Source organism: Pezoporus occidentalis, unplaced genomic scaffold (assembly GCF_034315485.1).
Source record: "Pezoporus occidentalis ecotype Australia unplaced genomic scaffold, CSIRO_AGI_Poc_V1 ctg294, whole genome shotgun sequence".
Lineage (NCBI taxonomy): Eukaryota > Metazoa > Chordata > Aves > Psittaciformes > Psittacidae > Pezoporus > Pezoporus occidentalis.
In genome coordinates this window covers 460,236-477,692 of record NW_026914874.1, presented here as the reverse complement: position 1 = coordinate 477,692, position 17,457 = coordinate 460,236, and the positions used below count along the sequence as shown (strand labels likewise).

At 55.9% G+C, this 17,457-nt stretch overlaps 2 protein-coding genes across 8 annotated transcripts in view; both read left to right on the top strand.

The window, feature by feature from the left end:
- Positions 1-4,026: 4,026 nt before the first annotated feature.
- PPM1J (protein phosphatase, Mg2+/Mn2+ dependent 1J) lies at positions 4,027-13,231 on the top strand. Of its 4 annotated transcripts, none has more exons than XM_062626589.1 (10): positions 4,027-4,099; positions 6,354-6,480; positions 6,918-7,229; positions 7,614-7,726; positions 9,035-9,119; positions 10,596-10,714; positions 10,928-10,991; positions 11,166-11,273; positions 11,374-11,525; positions 11,657-13,231. In XM_062626589.1, coding segments are annotated over exons 1-10 (1,230 nt in total). In that variant the 5' UTR covers positions 4,027-4,097; the 3' UTR covers positions 11,805-13,231. The 4 variants fall into 4 exon arrangements, with proteins under 4 accessions (XP_062482573.1, XP_062482570.1, XP_062482571.1 ...); XM_062626586.1 differs by lacking the exon at positions 4,027-4,099 and adding an exon at positions 4,947-5,226; XM_062626587.1 differs by lacking the exons at positions 4,027-4,099; positions 7,614-7,726; positions 9,035-9,119 and adding an exon at positions 4,947-5,226.
- Positions 13,232-14,223: 992 nt separating this feature from the next.
- RHOC (ras homolog family member C) overlaps positions 14,224-17,457 on the top strand; it is a 421,559-nt gene continuing 418,325 nt past the window's right edge. For 3 of the 4 annotated variants that reach the window (XR_009966253.1, XR_009966254.1, XM_062626583.1), the window contains exons 1-2: positions 14,224-14,278; positions 15,806-15,878. Coding sequence is in view for 1 of the 4 variants with exons in the window: in XM_062626583.1 (XP_062482567.1) it covers positions 15,872-15,878 (7 nt within the window). In the remaining 3 variants the exon portion in view is untranslated. The remainder of the gene's footprint in view (positions 14,279-15,805; positions 15,879-17,457) is intronic. The other variant, XM_062626584.1, reaches the window with a different exon arrangement.

The window sequence follows — 17,457 nt, the reverse complement described above, 5'->3', positions numbered from 1 at the left end:
AGCAGCTCCTCCTCCAGAGCAGAGGGGTTTAATAATAATGGCAAAAATCAATATGAAACTAAATTCAATCTGCTGTTTCTATTTGTCAGGTAACTTGATGGAGACTCTGCCAATTCAGGTCTCGATTGCTATGATAAATAAATACAAACATATTAGTTTTCAGATCACAAAGTTTTCACGGAAATGAAGAGCAAATGCAATCAAAAGTACCTTTCACACCAGCCAAATTCCAATTAAATGAGGCCAGATTATTCAATAAAGAAGCCTACAAAAATAAAGCTCTTTATTGATGCAATGGTACAGAAACACAAACTTGCTGCTTTCTAGATCATAGCATTTCAATGCAGAGGAAGAATTAAGACTTTGGTAAAACTGATTTCATTCAAATCTGGCTGGAAGACCACAGTAATGCCTTCTCCTGCTGACTTCTTGTTCAACAGTACAGCAGCAGCCTCCAGCATCCCTCTCTGCTGGCGGGGGCTCTTCAACACCCATGTTTTACTGGGAGAGGGGAAGAGGTCTTGGTATCCATAACAAGACAAGTTTGGCAAGGAAAGCAACTCCACTAGAAAATCCTAGCAATGAAAACTGTTGGTACCATGTAAGAACTCATTTTCCCTTAGGCTGGAAGCTGTGGATGTACCTGGAACACTCCTGTGCTCTCTAGATGGCCAAGCAGCTCTTGTTCAGGAAGAAAAACCAAGGTTTAGGACAAAGCCTTGGGTTAGATGCTTACATGAGGCAGATGGGCACGCCGGAAAGACTTTAAATCCTCAGTGCAATCAACTTATCCACAGCTGCTAATGGGCAGAGGCACACGGAGTATTTCATCAAAGCGGGAATAAGCAGAACTGATGCTTTATTCCCAGGGAAGAGTTGTCATTCCCCATCTTCAGTGGGTCACTGAATTAAGATTCAAGCTTCTTTATCCCCTTCCTATGAGGCAGCACCGAGGATTTTGTTCCCTTTTCAAAGGACCTTGCTGACAGCGGGGAATTTCAGTGCCTGACAACACAGCAGCACAGAGGGGAGGATCTCTGGGAAGCCTGAGCATCTCATGGGGCGTAGGTCTGAGCTTCCCCTGAAAAATAACCCCCCCCAAAGCTCCATAAATTCCTATTAGCCTTATTACCACACATTTATTCTTGTTTCCCTGTATTTCTGCTATCAGGTGATGTGATATAAGAGCAGGAGGCTCAAACCCCTGATTGCAACAGCCTGAAGAGAGGTCACACATCCCCCGAGCTGCAACGTTCCAAAGGCTTTTCTGCCAGGAACAGACATGGGATAAAGATGTGTGGCTGCAATCAAATTATCCCTTCAAAGAAATAACAATAAATTCTGAACTTCCCAATTACAAGGGACAGGCAAACCTTGGAAACCATTAAGAGCTGCTTCTTCTGCTGATGAATTATCCAGAGTGCACAGAGCTATTTGCTGAGCTTCACTGTATTACACTAATTATAAATTAATATATTGCTCATTACACAGTAAAGCTGTGCAGACAACTAATGCACTGCTGCAAAGAGCCTATTTTAAAGCATCCTCTGGTACTTTTATGATCTAGATGTTTAATTGACTTCTGTTCTGGCTTAAATGCCACCAACATGTCATTCTCTCACAAGGAAATATTCCTGGCTTCATCCTATGTCCTCTGGGGCTCAGGTACATAAAGGAATGATGAAAATTAGAAAAGGTTTTTTAATTCTATGCATTTGTATGTGAAACTCGGCAAAACAGCATAATTTAAGTCTAACTCCTATGTTGTTGTCTTCAAATTGGTGCTTGCAAGGCAGCATGTAGGCAGGGAGTTATTGGTCCTGGTGCTCCTCATGCACAGCCACTTCCTTCTCATGCGCACGCAGATGCTGCCTGGTGGGGTCAGCATCTCTCGCCCTGCACAGGGACAGGGAGAAGCAGGGAAAGGGCTGGTCTTGTCAAAGAAATCAGCTTTCTGAAAGGCCTAAAATCTCGTCTCTAAAGGGAATGGCTTTAATTTGGCAGAGAGGAGACTGAGATGAGCTCTTAGGCAGAAGCTCTTCCCTGTGAGGGTGCTGAGGCGCTGGCACAGGGTGCCCAGAGAAGCTGTGGCTGCCCCATCCCTGGCAGTGTTCAAGGCCAGGTTGGACACAGGGGCTTGGAGCAAGCTGCTCTAGTGGAAGGGGTCCCTGCCCGTGGCAGGGGTTGGAGCTGGAGGAGCTTTAAGGTCGCTTCCCACACAAACCATTCCACGATTCTAAGAAATAGAATTTTTAATTTGAAATGGGATTTGTAAGATTGCTCCTTCATTTACATCCCCCCCCCCCCCCCCGAAATTATAAGGAATAATTTTCATTACCATTTTCACACAACTCTATCCAGAAAAGGAAAGATGATATAACCTTACATCTCCTCTACTCTGCATAAGCAAACCCTTGACAATGGAGGGAGAGGAGGACGGGGGCATTTATCCTCTTTCTGGGGCAGGGAGACACCAAGCTGGAGAGGGGAAGGAAACCCCACTGCTCACAGAGGGTGAGCGCAGGCAGGGGGGATGCTTTGGGTGAGACATGGAGGCAGGAAAAGCACAGGCATCCCTGCAGGAACTGCAGGGCAAAGGGCAGAGCTGCCATCCTCCAAAGCACCCATTTACTGACATTTGCTCCCCAGGCTCCATCCCAAATGCCCATTTACTGACATTTGCTCCCCAGGCTCATAGTCTGACTCAGCCTGTGACTGTATCTCCAGGCACATGCACAGGTCTTGTTCCAGGCAGCCTTGTGAAGGGGAACCCCAGCCTCACAGACCAGGAAGAAACTTCCCATCAAACGGGCAGGCAATATGAATAGGAGGAAATGTTGCCCTCTTTCTTGGAAAGCTGTTATTAGCATGGCATTGTTGCAGGCAGCATTCTTGCAGCGCGTGTTTGTGTCAGACCGTTCTTCCTGCGTGTTGTGCTTTAAGCCCAAGTCGGTAACTCAGAACCAAGCAACCGCTTGCTCACTCCCAGGCTGTGTTTCAACACAGCACTGCACCAGCTACTACAAAGGAGAAAAACAGCCATTACAGCTGAACCCAGGATGCTGCGCAGTGCTTAGCATAACAGAAGCAACAAATGTCAAACGGTCCTAAGATTCCTATTGGAAACCGCCATTTCCTTCCTCCCAAGGAAAGCATCCTGGTGATTCAGCAGTACGAGGCAGACTGTCAGCCCTAAGGAGACGATAAACATTCCCTGGAAAAAAAAACGGTGATTTCCAAGGTTAACACAAAGGATATTGCCCTCCTCTGAGACCCCCCTGTGCCACCAGCAGCAGGAGAGAGATGCTGAAAGGGAGAAGACAGCTGGAACAAGGACCAGGCGGCCTGTGCCGCCATCCAGCGCCTTCCCGGCTCCCTGCAGCTCCCGCAGCAGATGCGTTTACCCTGGGAGCGTGATGCTGGCGGCAGAGCAGCTCACACAGGAGCACAGAGATCCGATAGGAAGCTCTGACCCATTAACATGAGATGCAGTGAAGAAGCAGACGCAGAAGCCAACAACAAATCTGGAGAGGAGCTTTGGGCAAGAGCCTGCAAGGATATAGGACAAGGGGGAATGGCTTTAATCTGCCTGAGGGGACACTGAGATGAGCTCTTAGGAAGAATTCCTTCCATGTGAGGGTGGTGAGGGGCTGGCAGTGTTCAAGGCCAGGCTGGACCGGGCTTGGAGCAACCTATTCTAGTGGAAAACATCCCTTCCTCTGGCAGGGAGGTGGAACTGAATGAACTTTAAGGTCCCATACAACACAAGCCAGTCTGGCTCTATTATAAACTTACCTATGCTTCCATCTCAAAGAGCTGCAGAACAACACTTCTACCTCCCTCCCTCAGTCTTTTAAAGCCCATAAAGGGAGAGCAGGGATGTATTTATCAGGGAACACTTTAATTGGAGCCAAGTAATAGCTGGGACACTCAGGTGAGCAGAGGGTGCAAAGCAGGGCAGGAAATGAGGCAGCAGCTTCAAATAGGGGCATGTGAGGGGGTACCAGAAAGCAGAGTGAGATAGGGGATGTGAGTTTGGATGTGTGAGCACTTTAAAAAGGCAGATTACTGCACAGCTTAATGTTGAGGATTACAAGATGTGAGTATAAGGAGTAATGAGCAACTTCCATACAGTCACCTTAGCAGTTTAGTAAAATTAGGCAGCTTCTGGATAAAGAAGGTGACTAAACCATGGAGGGCTTTACAGAGTTGGTAGTGAGAGCCCTGCTTTTCCCTAGGCCTTGCTGAAGCAAAGACCTGCATAGAGAGGAATAAATGGTTCCTCTGCGGAACTGAGCACTTTCGGGTACCCAAGTGTTAGGAAATAGCCTCAGTTTTACTTTATAGTAGGGTAATACTGTAGGGTTAGCAAGTCCTTTGCTGTAACAGGACCCCAGAGGCAGGGAGGGGCTGAGGCTGGGCTGTGTGAGTACAGCTCTTAAGCCAGCCAGCCAGAATGTGCTGTTCTGGGTCAGCTAAAGCTGCATCCCGACCGGTGCTGGAGGGCTGCAGCCTGAGTGGGAGGGTGGCAGTAATCCCTCGTTCCTCTCATGTTAGCTTCCCTACTCCTCGGCACGGCTGCCGAAGGGCTGGGTTCTGCTGATGGGCGGCCGGGAGAGTGACGAAGCACCTGCCTCTGGAAGGGGATGGCGCATCAAGGTAGATGGCTCTGCCGGAGCCCTTGGAAGATCCAGCCAGGAATCCCATCCGCCGGCAGCCCCGTACGGGCACGGCGAGCCCGTCTCCACCGCAGACCCATCTCCCTGAAGCCGGTTAACGACCTGCTTCCCCGCGCAGCCACGGCTCATGCTCCGGGAGGGGGGCCGGGATGCTCCGGGGGCCGTCCCGGATGCGCAGTAACCGCGGGCGCTGCGCGTACGCGCTGAGCGGCCGGGGCGGGGCGGCGGGCACGGCCCGGTCCGGTCCGGTCCATCTCATCTCATCTCCTGCCGGGATGCTGCCGCGGGTGCGCGCCGCCGTGGCGCAGCTGGTGGCGGGGCTGGGCTCGGAGCCCCGGAGCGGCGGGGCCGGGGAGCCGCCGCCGGAGCCGTGCGGGCGGTCACGGTCGGAGCCGTGCGGGCGGTCACGGCCGGAGCCGTGTTACCGGCCCGCCTTCCTCCAGCTGAGCCCCGCGGAGCTGCGCCGTGCCCAGGACCACACTGGCCGGGCTGTGCAGAGCCCCCGCGACGGCCGCCGCCGCCTGCCTTGGAGCACGGGCTATGCCGAGTGAGCGGGGCCTGGGTGCGGGTACCCGCGGGGAGGATGAAGGGGGGATTGCGGCGCTGGGAAGGGGGCCTGGCAGCGCTCGGCACCCCTGGGAACTAAAGTGGGTCGCGGCAGTAGCCCGGGAGCTGCGTTTGCTTCTCCAGGAGCAGCAGATGGAAGCTTGCTCCGTAAATGCCGGCTGCTGGGGATGCCGGCAGCGCGCGTTGGTGCTCGTACCCATCCCCGAGGGTTTCAGGCTCTTCTGTCTTGTTTGTTCCTGGGCTTACCTGCGCAATGCCCCGTGGCACTGATGGGGATCTGCTGCGGCTCTCTCTGGACTAGGGGAGTTTAAGCTGTTTTGGGAGTGGGACCTGATTTTGACTTCCCCTTCAAGGGCCTGATTCTCTTCTCCTTTTACTCGCTGCGAGTTTCATCCTTAACTGAAGGACAGTGGGGAAGGTCAGGCTTTGAAGGCCGTTTTTGCTGCTCCGTGATTAGTCCATTTCTGCATCCTGATCTTCCTCATGTCCTGGGGAGCTCCTAGAGATGTTAACTTGCCTCAGGAGAAACTGGGATGAGAGTACCTGGACCAAACCCACTCTGCTCAGCAGCAGGACTTCTCTGCCATCTCCTGACACTTCTTTCTGCAAACCACTCGAAAAGTCCATGCTGAAAGAACTCATCCTGCTGTACATGTTCACAGCTTCCTCCTGTGAGCTGGTTTTGCAGCCTAGACCTGAGCTCTACTGTGCCAGCATAGGCTGTGGAAAGTCAGTGTGAATCTTTTAGCAAAAGTTCTGCTGGTTTCACCTTCTTCACCTTCTCCCCTCCTCTGAAAGGTGATGGGATGTGGAGGAGGCTGTAATCCTGTCCATGAGTCCCAGCTGGGTGCATGTGCACTGAGACTCAAGCAGCTCTTTAGGCAGTCACTCTCAAACAGTCTTTTTGTGGTCCTCTTGCTTGGTGCTTGGACCTGGCTGTGCTGGTGGGAGCTGCTGGCCCTGGATCAACCCATACAAGTGGTCTGAGACCTCTGCTTGCAGAGAGGAGAGCATCCCTGGGGGGGTGGGGGCGAGGTGCTGCGGGGTGGTCTCTGTTGGAGCATGGGGTGCAAGGCAGAGCTTTTACACCTTGTTTCCCCTCGGCAGGGTGATTAATGCGGGGAAGAGCCAGCACAACGAGGACCAGGCATGCTGCGAGGTGGTGTTTGTGGAGAGAAGGCCCAGCCCCAGGGGTCGGCTGCTGTCCAAGGAAGGCTGTGGGGAGCTGACTGGGGTGAGAGCAGGGGGAGCATGCACAGGATGTCCAGTAGCAGGATGTGAGATGGGACACATGGCAATGCGCGTGCAGCGCTGCTTCCCTGGGGCTTCCCCCGCTTCCTGCCAGCTCTTGCCATCATCCCTGTTGGAATACACCAGGGCTGGCTGGCCTGAGGATGCCACTGGCCAATGTGCCCCATTGGGTTGAGGAGGTGGCTGCTTGCAGGCCCTGTCCTGCTGCTCCGTTGGAAGAGCTGGCTGATGGAGACACAAGGTGCTGACACAGGGCTGGGCTCCAGCCAGGGACCGGCCATATCCAGAACCCTGATCAGCTGCCTATAGTGCTCCTGCCTGGGCTGGGCTGGGACATTGACTGGTGACACAGCTGCTCTGAATTCCCCATCCAGTCTGCTTCCTCACAGGCTCTCTTCACCTTCCTTTCTCTCCCCACAGGGCAGGAAGGGGTTTTATTTCCACTACTGGGCCTTGTTTGATGGCCATGCGGGCAGTGGTGCTGCTGTCATGGCATCTGAGAGGCTCCATCTGCACATCTGTGAACAGCTCCGGGACCTCGTGGACATCCTGCAGGATCCATCCCCACCTCCCATCTGCCTCCCACATGGCCCTGTGGAGTTAAGTCGGGTGCCCCTTACAGAGGACGATGGGGAGGTCCCCAGTGATGCTGTGCCACGGTTTCACCTGGAGAAAGCTGTTTCCCATGAGAGCCTGGTGATCGGTGCCATTGAGAATGCCTTTAAGCACATGGTGAGTGAGCCCCTTGCCTACAGGGATGTCCAGGACATCCTTTGGGAGCATCCCTTTGCTCTATGTCTACCTTAGCTTGTCCCTTCTGGCAAAAGGCAGCTCTACAGCAAGGAAGGGTCTGCAGTGAGGGAAGGCTCTTAGGAGGATGGTCTCGGGGAGGGCACTCTGATGCTCTCCTGTATTTTGGGATGCAGAGGCCTTGGGCTCTGTGTGGGTGCTTCACTGCGCTTCATTCCAGCAGTCCCAGCTGCTCCCCTCCTGTCTCGCTTTATCCTGTCCTCTCCACTGTCCCGGTGGAGCCCTGTCCCCAGCTGCCCTGCAGGTCCCTGTCCCCTGGGCTGCATGGGCAGGTGCCCTGCCTGGAGCCGCTCTCTGTCTCCCCAGGACGACCAGATCGAGCAGGAGAAAGCATCCCAGCGCCTGGCTGGGGGCTGCTGTGCCCTGGCTGCCGTCTACCTCATGGGCAAGTTCTACGTGGCCAACGCTGGTGACAGCAGGTACGGCCCCACAGGGCAGCCCCATCCCACCTGGTAGAGCAGAGCAGTGCTGGAGGCACGGTGAGGAGCACCCAGCTCCATCCCTGAAGCTGGGCTGTGCTGGGGAGAGAGCAGAGCCACCATGCCCTGCTGTGAGCTTTGTGTTTGACCAGGGCACCCATGGCTCTGTAGAATCATTTCTCCACATCTGGGTTTTGCTCCCTTCCTTCCCAACAGCATCCTGTCTGCTTCCCGGATGGCTCTGGGTCACATCCTGCTGCCAGTGCTGGCCTGGGCTGCAAGCTGGGGTGTGAAAATTGCCCTCAGCAAAGCTTTCCAAAATGTGCAAGACGTTTTAGGGCACGCTTTGTACCTATGAACTGTTTCAGGAGGACGCACAAATCCACGTGCAGATAAATCCCTTGGGAGTTTGGAGCCCAAGGATTTTGACATGCATTTCCTTGGGTGCTTTCCTGTAATTGCACCTGGGGGTGTTTGTACCCCAGAGCAATGGCAGGAAGGAAAGTCCCCCGAGGGTGAAGCTCGTTTGAATTGCCCTGGCTTAGCTTGTCCTCAGCAGTGTCAGGCCAGCAAATACAGGCTCTGGTAGATGGTGGAGGACCTGCTTCCAGCTCTGGGACAGAGGAGATCCTTTGTGCCTCTGCTTTGGGTGCAGGCCCCCTCCATGGCAGCAGTGGCCAGGCACCAGCCATGCAGGACAGAGGTGCGAGCAGGGTCCTGTGGCTGTAATTGTGCCTCTGTGTTCCCTCCTTGGGCATCAGATGCTGCTGGAGCTGGGCTCAGCCAGGCCCTGCATCCCTGGAGGGGACCACAGTCGGAGGCAGGACAGCAGGGTCACCAGTGTTGGAGATCCTTCATCCCCTCCCACGACATCCAGAAGCATCTCATAATCAGACTTTTATGTTTCTTTAACACATCAATCAATCAGACCAGCCCCATCAGCGACCCGCAGTGCTGGTGGGCACTTGCACCCATGTCCTGCTGCTGGTGATTTCTGCCTGTCCTGTGTGCAGCTCCCCTCTAAAGGAGGGTTTGCCACCTTTGCACTGCTCCTTTTCTAACCTGTCCTTTGGTTTGCTCCGTTTTGTTCCCCTCTGCCCCATGCTTCTCTTCCATTTCTCTTCCTCCCTGCCCCTATCCCTGCAGGAGGGAGGCAGGGGTTAGCAGGGAAGAGGGCAGGCAGCACATAGGAAGGGATTGCACCAGCTGAGCAGCCGTGAGGGAATCTGCCCCAGAGAGCCAGGCTAAGCTCCCCTGCCACATCTCCTCTCCTCCTCTCTAATCTCATCCTTCCATGTTTCATTGCAGGGCCATTATCATCCGTAACGGGGAAATCATTCCAATGTCCAGGGAGTTTACTCCAGAGACAGAGAGGCAGAGGCTGCAGTTTTTAGTAAGAAAGACCTTTCTTCTAACCTTGTCCCTGCTGAACCACCTCCCAGCCAGCCCCCTGTGCTGCCTTCGTGGTGGGGTTCCAGGGGCTGAGGGCAGCCCTGAAGCTGGGACCTGCTGATGGGCACTCATCCATCAAGTGCTCTCTAGGCTGCCCAGAGGTGCTGGGACATAAAGCTGCCCTGGCTCACAGGTGTGGGGCATCTCATGGCTGGTAGAGCCCTGCTTTGCTGCAGGGTCAACGTGAGGGGCTGTGCCTGAGTCTGGCTTGGGGGTCCTGGGCTCTCGGCATGGGGCTGGTTTGTACTGGTGCATGGAGCCAGTTTGGTCCATCTTGTCCTGATCAGGGATGGAGAGCAGCCTGTGCTGCTGCAGGAGCGCTGGGCTGCTTGTGCAGTGACCAGGAGGAGGAGCACAGCTCTGCTCCCTCCATCCATCCTGCTCCCTCGCACTGTCCAAGGAGTGAGTCCTCGTTTCTTCCCTGCCTGCTGCCTGGGGACGCAGGGAGCTAATGTGTGCCAGTGGGTTTCCAGCTTTCATCCTGAAAGCTCCTTCTCCTGCCTGGCCTGGACAACCCCCCTGTGCCACACAGGGAGACTTCTTAAGGTTATAAAGACCTCTCTGGTGGCAGCACAGAGGAGGAGGCCTCGCTGGATGCCGTTTCCTGGCTTGGAAAAACACTGGGGTGTTTTTTCTTGGCTCTGTTTTTGAGTGACCCACAGGAGGAAACTGCTGGGAGCAGGATCTCCTCCAGCCGGCTGCAGTGGGCAGGGTGCAGGCAGGAGCCAGCCACGCTCTTGCTCCTCTGCAGAGTGCCCATGGTCAGAGCCCCCCGGGAGGCGGATGGGGCTCTCCGTGCATCTGCACTGAACCCTCCTGTATTCCCAGGGGCTCTCCTCCTTTCTTTTGCTCTTTCTTCCTCCATCTGCATCTTCCAGCGCTGTCCTTATTCCCACTCTGTGCTCCAGGAGGCCCTGGATTGCTCTGGGAAGGGGCTCTGTGCTGCTGCTTGTCCCTTATCACAGCCAGGTCATGGTTTCTGGAAGAGCCATCAGCTCTTTCCCTGAGGCGGGTGCCGTGCCCTGTGCTGAGCCTGGGAGGATTGCAGCTCTGACTCCTCTGGGCAAATTCCAGCTCCTCCTGGAATTTGCTGGGGGTTGATCCCATTTGGAGACCCTGATTTCCCAAAAGTTCCATGCAAAAGCTTCACCTTCGTGCTGGGTGTTGGCATGGCAGTGCCCAGCTCCTGTCTCTGCTCTGGGGGTAGCACAGATGGGTGATTTGGAGCTGCTTTACCACCCCCTGTTCGAGTTGCAGCAGAGCAGTTGGTGATGTCCCCACCATGCAATGCCATAGCTGAGGTCCCAACTGGTTGGCTGTGCCTCGTGCTGTGGGCACTACTGGCTGCTGGGGCAGGCGCTGCTCCATGGGTCCTGCTCTCCCAGCCCATCAGTTGAGCCATCACTTCTTCCTACAGGCATTCCTGAGGCCTGAGCTGCTGGGGAAGGAGTTCACACACCTCGAGTTCCCCCGCAGGATCCAGCCCAAGGAGCTGGGGAGGAAGATGCTGTACAGAGACCAGGACATGAATGGCTGGTAACCCCTAAACCACCTCGCAGGCTCTGTGCTGAGGGGCAATGCAGGGTCCTGCTCTGCCTGGGTCTGCATCACTCCCATGGGAAGCAGGGCTCTGGCACACTGGGTACCCATGTCTTGAGCAGTCCTTGTCCCTGGGGGTGCTGTGTCCTGAGCAGGCAGGGGAGGAGCTGGAAGCCACCTCCTGCTGACACGTTGTCTTATTTTAACCAGGGCTTACAAAAAGATAGAAGAGGATGACCTCAAGTTTCCACTTATCTATGGGGAAGGAAAGAAGGTGAAGTGCTGTGGCAGGAGCTGTGTGTGGGTCCTGCCTGCTCTTGCTGAATCGGGGGGTTTCCAGCCTGTTTCTGCTTGTGCTGTCACCACTCCAAAGCCACCAATTCTCAGTTGGGAATGGAGGTGGAGATGAAGCAGCTGAAAGTTTTCCTTTGATTTCACTGTTCTCCAGGCTCGGGTGCTGGCCACGATTGGGGTGACGCGGGGTCTGGGAGACCATGACCTCAAGGTGTTCAGCTCCAACATCCACATCAAGCCTTTCCTGTCCTGCTTCCCGGAGGTGAGCCTGGCTGCTCTGTGCCCAGGGGTTCTTGCTGTGGCTGGAGCAATGAGAATCTTCTCTGCCCCTCACCCTTGTGTCTTGCCCTGCTGCTTGCCAGGTCAGGGTTTACGACCTCACGCAGTATGAGCACTGCCCTGATGATGTTCTGGTCCTGGGCACCGATGGGCTCTGGGATGTCACCAATGACAAGGAGGTGGCTGGTGTGGTGATGGAGGTGCTGACGAGCTATGAGCCCAATGACCCATGCAGGTAAGCTGCGAGCGGGCAGGGGGATGAGTGTGTCCTGTGCTCTAACACCTCCCCTTGGCCTTGCTCCTTGGAGCGGGGTTGTGGCCGTGCATCCCTCCGGGCTGGGCTCACCGCTGTGCTCTGCCCCCCAGGTACACCATGGTGGCCCAGGAGCTGGTGGTGCGGTCCAGGGGGGTGCTGAAGGAGCGGGGCTGGCGGCTGGCTAACGACAAACTGGGCTCCGGCGATGACATCTCTGTCTTTGTGATCCCTCTGGGCGGCCCAGGCAACTACACGTGATGCTCAATGATGCCGGGGCAGCGTGGATGGAGATGAGCAGGACACTGGTGCTGCCTTGGGGCCACCTCTCCCCCAAGCACTTGTTTCCTGAGCCAAGTGTGAGAAGAGTAAGAACCCTGGAGCCTCTGTGCCCCTGCTCAGAGTATCCCTCTCTCCCTGTGTGAGCACAGCCCTGGGTGAGATGGAAGGGCCTTGGACAGAGGCTGAGACTGCTGTGGAAGAATGGGTTTTGTGCTGCTACTTTCTTGATTGCTGTGAAGAGCCAAAAGGCTCCCTGGCTTCTCAGGGCATCCTTTGCACCTCACCCTCGGTGCGCTGGTGCCAGCAGTGTGCAGTGGCCTTGGGCAGGTGGAGCACTTGTACCTGGAGAAGCGTGTGCCTGCTGCTGCAGTCCTGTGACACTGAAGCTGCTGTTGGGGCTGGGATGGGCTGTGGTGCGTGAAGCTCTGCTGAAGGTAGTGCTCAGTGCTGGTGTGTGTGGGGTGGTGGTGGACAAGCCCCACGACTGACATCCCAGCTTTGTGCTTGTCCTCTCCAGCCCCTCGCGCCTTCATCCCAGCCATGTACCTCGTCTTAGTCACTGGTTTGGGAGGATGGGGTTGTGCTCCATCACTGCACTGCACAAAGAGCTCCTGGGAAGGAACGAGCTAATTGCACTTGTGCTGGCTGTGCCATGGGTTCTGCTCCCACCCCTCTTTGTGCCACGGGTCACTGCTGTGTTTCTGGAGCCAATTATTTATTGTTAACTGGGGAGCTGAGCTGGAAAATGTCTAAGTCTTGGTGTGGGGAGACTGTGACTATATGTCTGTAGTTTCGAATGGTTCTAAACTGAGCTGCATTTGGCCACAGAGCAGTCCTATTCAGGCAAGCTTAACTGCTGCATGGATCTGCTTAGCTGACGCCTGGAAGCCCACAATAAAAGCAGCTTGGTTGTGACTAGAATGGAGGAAAGGCAACTCCCTCCTTTTCCTTAATAATCTCCAGGCTGGCACTGAGCGGAGCTGCAGCAGTGGCTGACCCCTGCACAAGGTCTTACTTTGAATTACACAACCTTTATCCTGGAGGATGCATTTCCTGAGCCTATCAGAGCTTTGCATCCTCCCATCACAGGAGGAATGCTTCATCCTGGCAGCATGGTGATGGGGAGAGCAGGGCTGTGGTCCCTTGGTTTGGCACTAGTAGTTTGTGTCCTGCTGTTGCTGGGTGCAGCCAGCTCTTGTCATGGGTCACCTTTGGTGGATGTTGTTTGCCTCCTGTAATGGGGTGTAAATAAACCGGGTGCACTTAATGGGAAGTGAGAGTTATCCAGTGAGATTTTGACCTATTGCCATCTGTGCAGAAGGGAGCAGGGAGGGATACTGAGGCTGGGAGCCTGTCCTGGTGCAGCACAGTGTGTTTAAATAAAGGTATTGCCACTTGCAGCCCCACTTCAAAGTCTCTCTTTTGCAAAGAAGACTTACCTAAAAGCCAATTAGCCCTGATTAATTGGTGTAGGCAGGCTTGGCAGCAAATAGACCCAGGCGGAGCCATGTGAGCTGTTGTCCCTCTGCCCTTGGCATCGCACAGATCCCATGGGAGTAGGAACCCCACTGTGGGGTCAGAGCAACCTGGGGCTCGCCAGTCTCATAGGGAAGGCTTGCAGGCTTGGTCAGTGACCCGGAATGGGACCTGGTTGGTGAGTGCTGCATTGGGTTTGGATAAGCATTGTGAAACTGCAGGTACCAGCCTCGTTTTCCTCCCTGCTGCAGGCAGCACCTGGATATAGACAAGGGAATGGAGGGAAGAAAAAGGTGATGGTTTCCCTGCTGACAGCTGACGGGTAAGGGGAGATGAAACCCTCTCTGTGTCACTGGGGTCACCTCGGTGCGAGGCCGGCTTTTGTCACAGCCCTTCCTGCTGGTGGACCTGAGATGCTGCCTGTCTCTTGCATGTCTGCTGTGTCTGTTATGGTGGGAAATGGGGCTTTACTCGAGTAGGCAGCATGTGGAAGTGCAGAGGGGGTCTGATGGAGTTCGGGTGATGCCGCCCCCCTCCCCCGGGGTCTGCATCCCTGGAAGAGCTTGCCTCTCGAAGTGGGGCTCTTGGTTCTGTCATCAATAAAGCTCATGGGGGGAAAGCATCTCCCCGAGAGATGCTCGGATGGATGGAGGCATTCCGGGTTGGAGGGCAAAGCAGGGGTGAGCTTTGCTGTTGGTCCTACATGAAGCAGGGGTTCGGAGCCCCCGCAGCCCCTCTCCCTGCCTGGCGTTACCTAAACCGGGAGCCCTCCGGGGAGCCCCGGGGGTTCAGGCTGGAAGCACCGATTCCCCCCTCCCCTTCCCGGCCGCGCTGCCCGACGGGGTGCCCCGGGGCGGGTGCTGGGCTCAGCACCGCCTCCCCCGGGCCGCCCTGCACGGGGCGGTGCCGCCGGCGCCGCGGAGCCGGGGCCGGATTTGGGACCGGGACCGGGACAGCGGCAGCGGCGGCGGAGAGAGGTGCGGGGCTGGGCTGGGGGAGCCGAGCGGCAGGGGCACTGCTGGGGGGGTCAGAGCTGCGGTCTGGGCAGCTGGGCTGGGGGGGGATCCGTGCTGGGGGTGGGGAGTCAGAGCTGGGATCGGGGTTCAGTGCTGGGCATGGGGGGTTCAGAGCTGGGATCGGGGTTCAGAGCTGGGCATGGGGGGTTCAGAGCTGGGATCGGGATTCAGAGCTGGGATCGGGGTTCAGTGCTGGGCATGGGGGGTTCAGTGCTGGGATCGGGGTTCAGAGCTGGGATCGGGGTTCAGTGCTGGGCATGGGGGGTTCAGAGCTGGGATCGGGGTTCAGAGCTGGGCATGGGGGGTTCAGAGCTGGGATCGGGGTTCAGTGCTGGGCATGGGGGGTTCAGAGCTGGGATCGGGATTCAGAGCTGGGATCGGGGTTCAGTGCTGGGCATGGGGGGTTCAGAGATGGGATCGGGGTTCAGAGCTGGGCATGGGGGGTTCAGAGCTGGGATCGGGGTTCAGAGCTGGGATCGGGGTTCAGTGCTGGGCATGGGGGGTTCAGAGCGGGGGGTTCACTGCTGGTGTGGTGTTAGGGCACTGCTGGGGGAGCAGAGCTGCGAAGCGGATGCCCCCCTTCCCCCCCGGGCTGGGTGGGGTGCAGGAGGACAGGATGGGGTGGGTGTGCCTGGGATGGGGCGGGGGTCCTTGGGATGGACAGGGATGAGTCAGTGGCAGTCGGGACAGCGCGGGTTTGTCCTTCAACTGCAGCCTTGGGCTGTGGGTCCTGACTTGTGGGTGCCGCAGGGACAGGGCTGTGGCTGCTTTCCCACCACTGACTGACCCGGCCAAGCTGGGGGGAAGAGCCTGGGTGTTCGATCCCATCCCGCCAACCCTCCCCGCAGCCCCGGGGCTCTAACAGCATCCCTACGAGTGGCTCTGCTCATGCAGCAGCCGCTTTGTGTCTCTTCAGAAAAAGGAAAACAAAGTTCCCTTTGCTTGCTGCTGAGCTCACGTTTAAACATTTATGTTAGGGGGGGCTTGCAGGGGGGAGAAATAATTGTCTTAGGAGCAAGGGAGCATTCCAAAAGCATGACTGCGCGGCTCTTTCCAGCACCGAGTCTGGCAGCCAAGCTTCCCAGCAGCCTCCACCCCCCCCCAAATCCAGCCTCCCGATGGCAATGGGATCCCTGCGTGTGTTGATGCGATGGGGATCCTGGAGCAGGGACATGGATGGGTCCCCCCCCCAGCCAGGCAGCAGCACTGCCCCATTCCCAGTGAGGTGTTTAGCTTGTGGAATGGAGACTGTGAGGCAGCAGCTTTGGCTGCTTGTGTTTCACTGTGATTTGCATGTTATTTCTATTTTGCCAAGTGCCTTTTGGTGTCCAAATGTTTGTGTCCAGCTCATCCTCCTGAGCTACACATAGTGCAGGTAGAGACTGCGTGAGACTTTACTGACTCAATGGAATCCATGTTCCTGACAGCTACAGCTTCTGCAGGATGTTTTTTAAGCAGAAAATAAGCCAAGTCCCTGTCTTCCAACAGGTTATCGGGAGCGTTTAACCAGGCTCACCTCCTAACTGGCTGTGTGCGCTGGAGAGGCGTATTGACATGAAAAGTAAGGAATGTATTAGCAAACATCGCTGGGCCCTGGGGCAGCGGCAGTCAGGCCTTGCATAAGTACAGGCATCTGCCGGGATTGCGGCGTGGTATTCGGAGCTTCCAGCAAGGCACTTGTCCTGCAGTGGGGCTGGGAAGGCCGTTACTTCCGCGGGAGGTAAAACAAGAGCATGGCATGATGTCCTTTGGAAAAGGAGATGAGGGCAGGCAGCGTTTCCCCGCAAGGCTCAAGCACTTGTGGTTCAGGCTTGGTTTAGGCTTGAGATTTCTTTCTGTTCCAAGTCCTCTTCTCTGCTCTGTTTGTGGATGGTTTTTGTGGGTGCTTGCCCTCTGGAGTCTGCTGTATGCCCAGGCTGGCTGATCGTGCCCAAAGCACAGCTCACAATTATAGGAAAAGAATTGGGAAGGTCTAAACTGGAAGCACTGAGGTTGAGCTCCTTTTTGGATGGTCGCCCATCGTTTGGATGTGATGGGTCTCGATACAAGGAGGTTTCAGGCAGCTTTCCTGGGGGTAAAGCCAGGCATGTTCCACAGCACAGGGCAGCTTTGGCAGCAGTGGCAGGCAGGATGGGAGGCTCCAAGCAGCGGGTGCAGTGTGTGCTTGGGGTGTGAGTGATGGCTGCTGGTGCAAACAAGGGCTGGAGGCTGCTCTACGCTGTGCTGCTCCTAAGTGCACAGCTTGGAGCCTCGGAGCTGGGGGAGCCTAAAACTGGGGATGCTGCTGTGCCAAAGCAACACCACTTCATTGTCTTCAAGCTGTGAGCCACTGTGGAGCTCGGAGCCCTGGGGGTATTAGATTAGATATGAAGCTCTTCCCTGTGAGGGTGCTGAGGCGCTGGCACAGGGTGCCCAGAGAAGCTGTGGCTGCCCCATCCCTGGCAGTGTTCAAGGCCAGGTTGGACACAGGGGCTTGGAGCAAGCTGCTCCAGTGGAAGGGTTCCCTGCCCGTGGCAGGGGTTGGAGCTGGAGGAGCTTTAAGCTCCCTTCCAACCCAAACCAGTCTGGGATTCTGTGCTAGGATTCTGTCCTGGCCATTTCATTGCTCTTCACTTCAAGCCCTTTTTGGAATGCTTTTCTGCTTCTGTGTAAGGATTCCTCTGATACCGGAGGCACTTGCCAGTACTTGCACTACCTTGGCCATGGTTTAGATGTCTCAGCAAATTAAATCCCCCTCGATGGGCATACCTGTCAGATGTTGGTGTGGAAGTTTACTTCCTGCTGTGCCAGCAAGTCCTGCCACCTAAAATCATTCCTGTTGTGAAGCAGCACCGAGGGGCTTTCTGCTGGCAACTGACCCATGTACCTCTGTTCTCTCCCCAAACACCTTAATTCCCTTTCGACTGCTTTAACCTGGGGACAGCCATGGCCTTGACACACGCTTTAGTGGGGCTCCCACTTCTGCTAATAGGAGCTGTGACCCAGCGGTGGGCTGAGGAGAGTGGGTCCTGCTGCATGGAGGCACCCCATGTCCTGGCCCCTGCAGGTCCAGCGGTGCCTGTGGTGGCCTGGGGCTGCCCAAAGGGGCTCTTGTTTGCCCGGTGGCACCTCTCGGGTCCTGTCCCGAGGTGCCCTGGCGG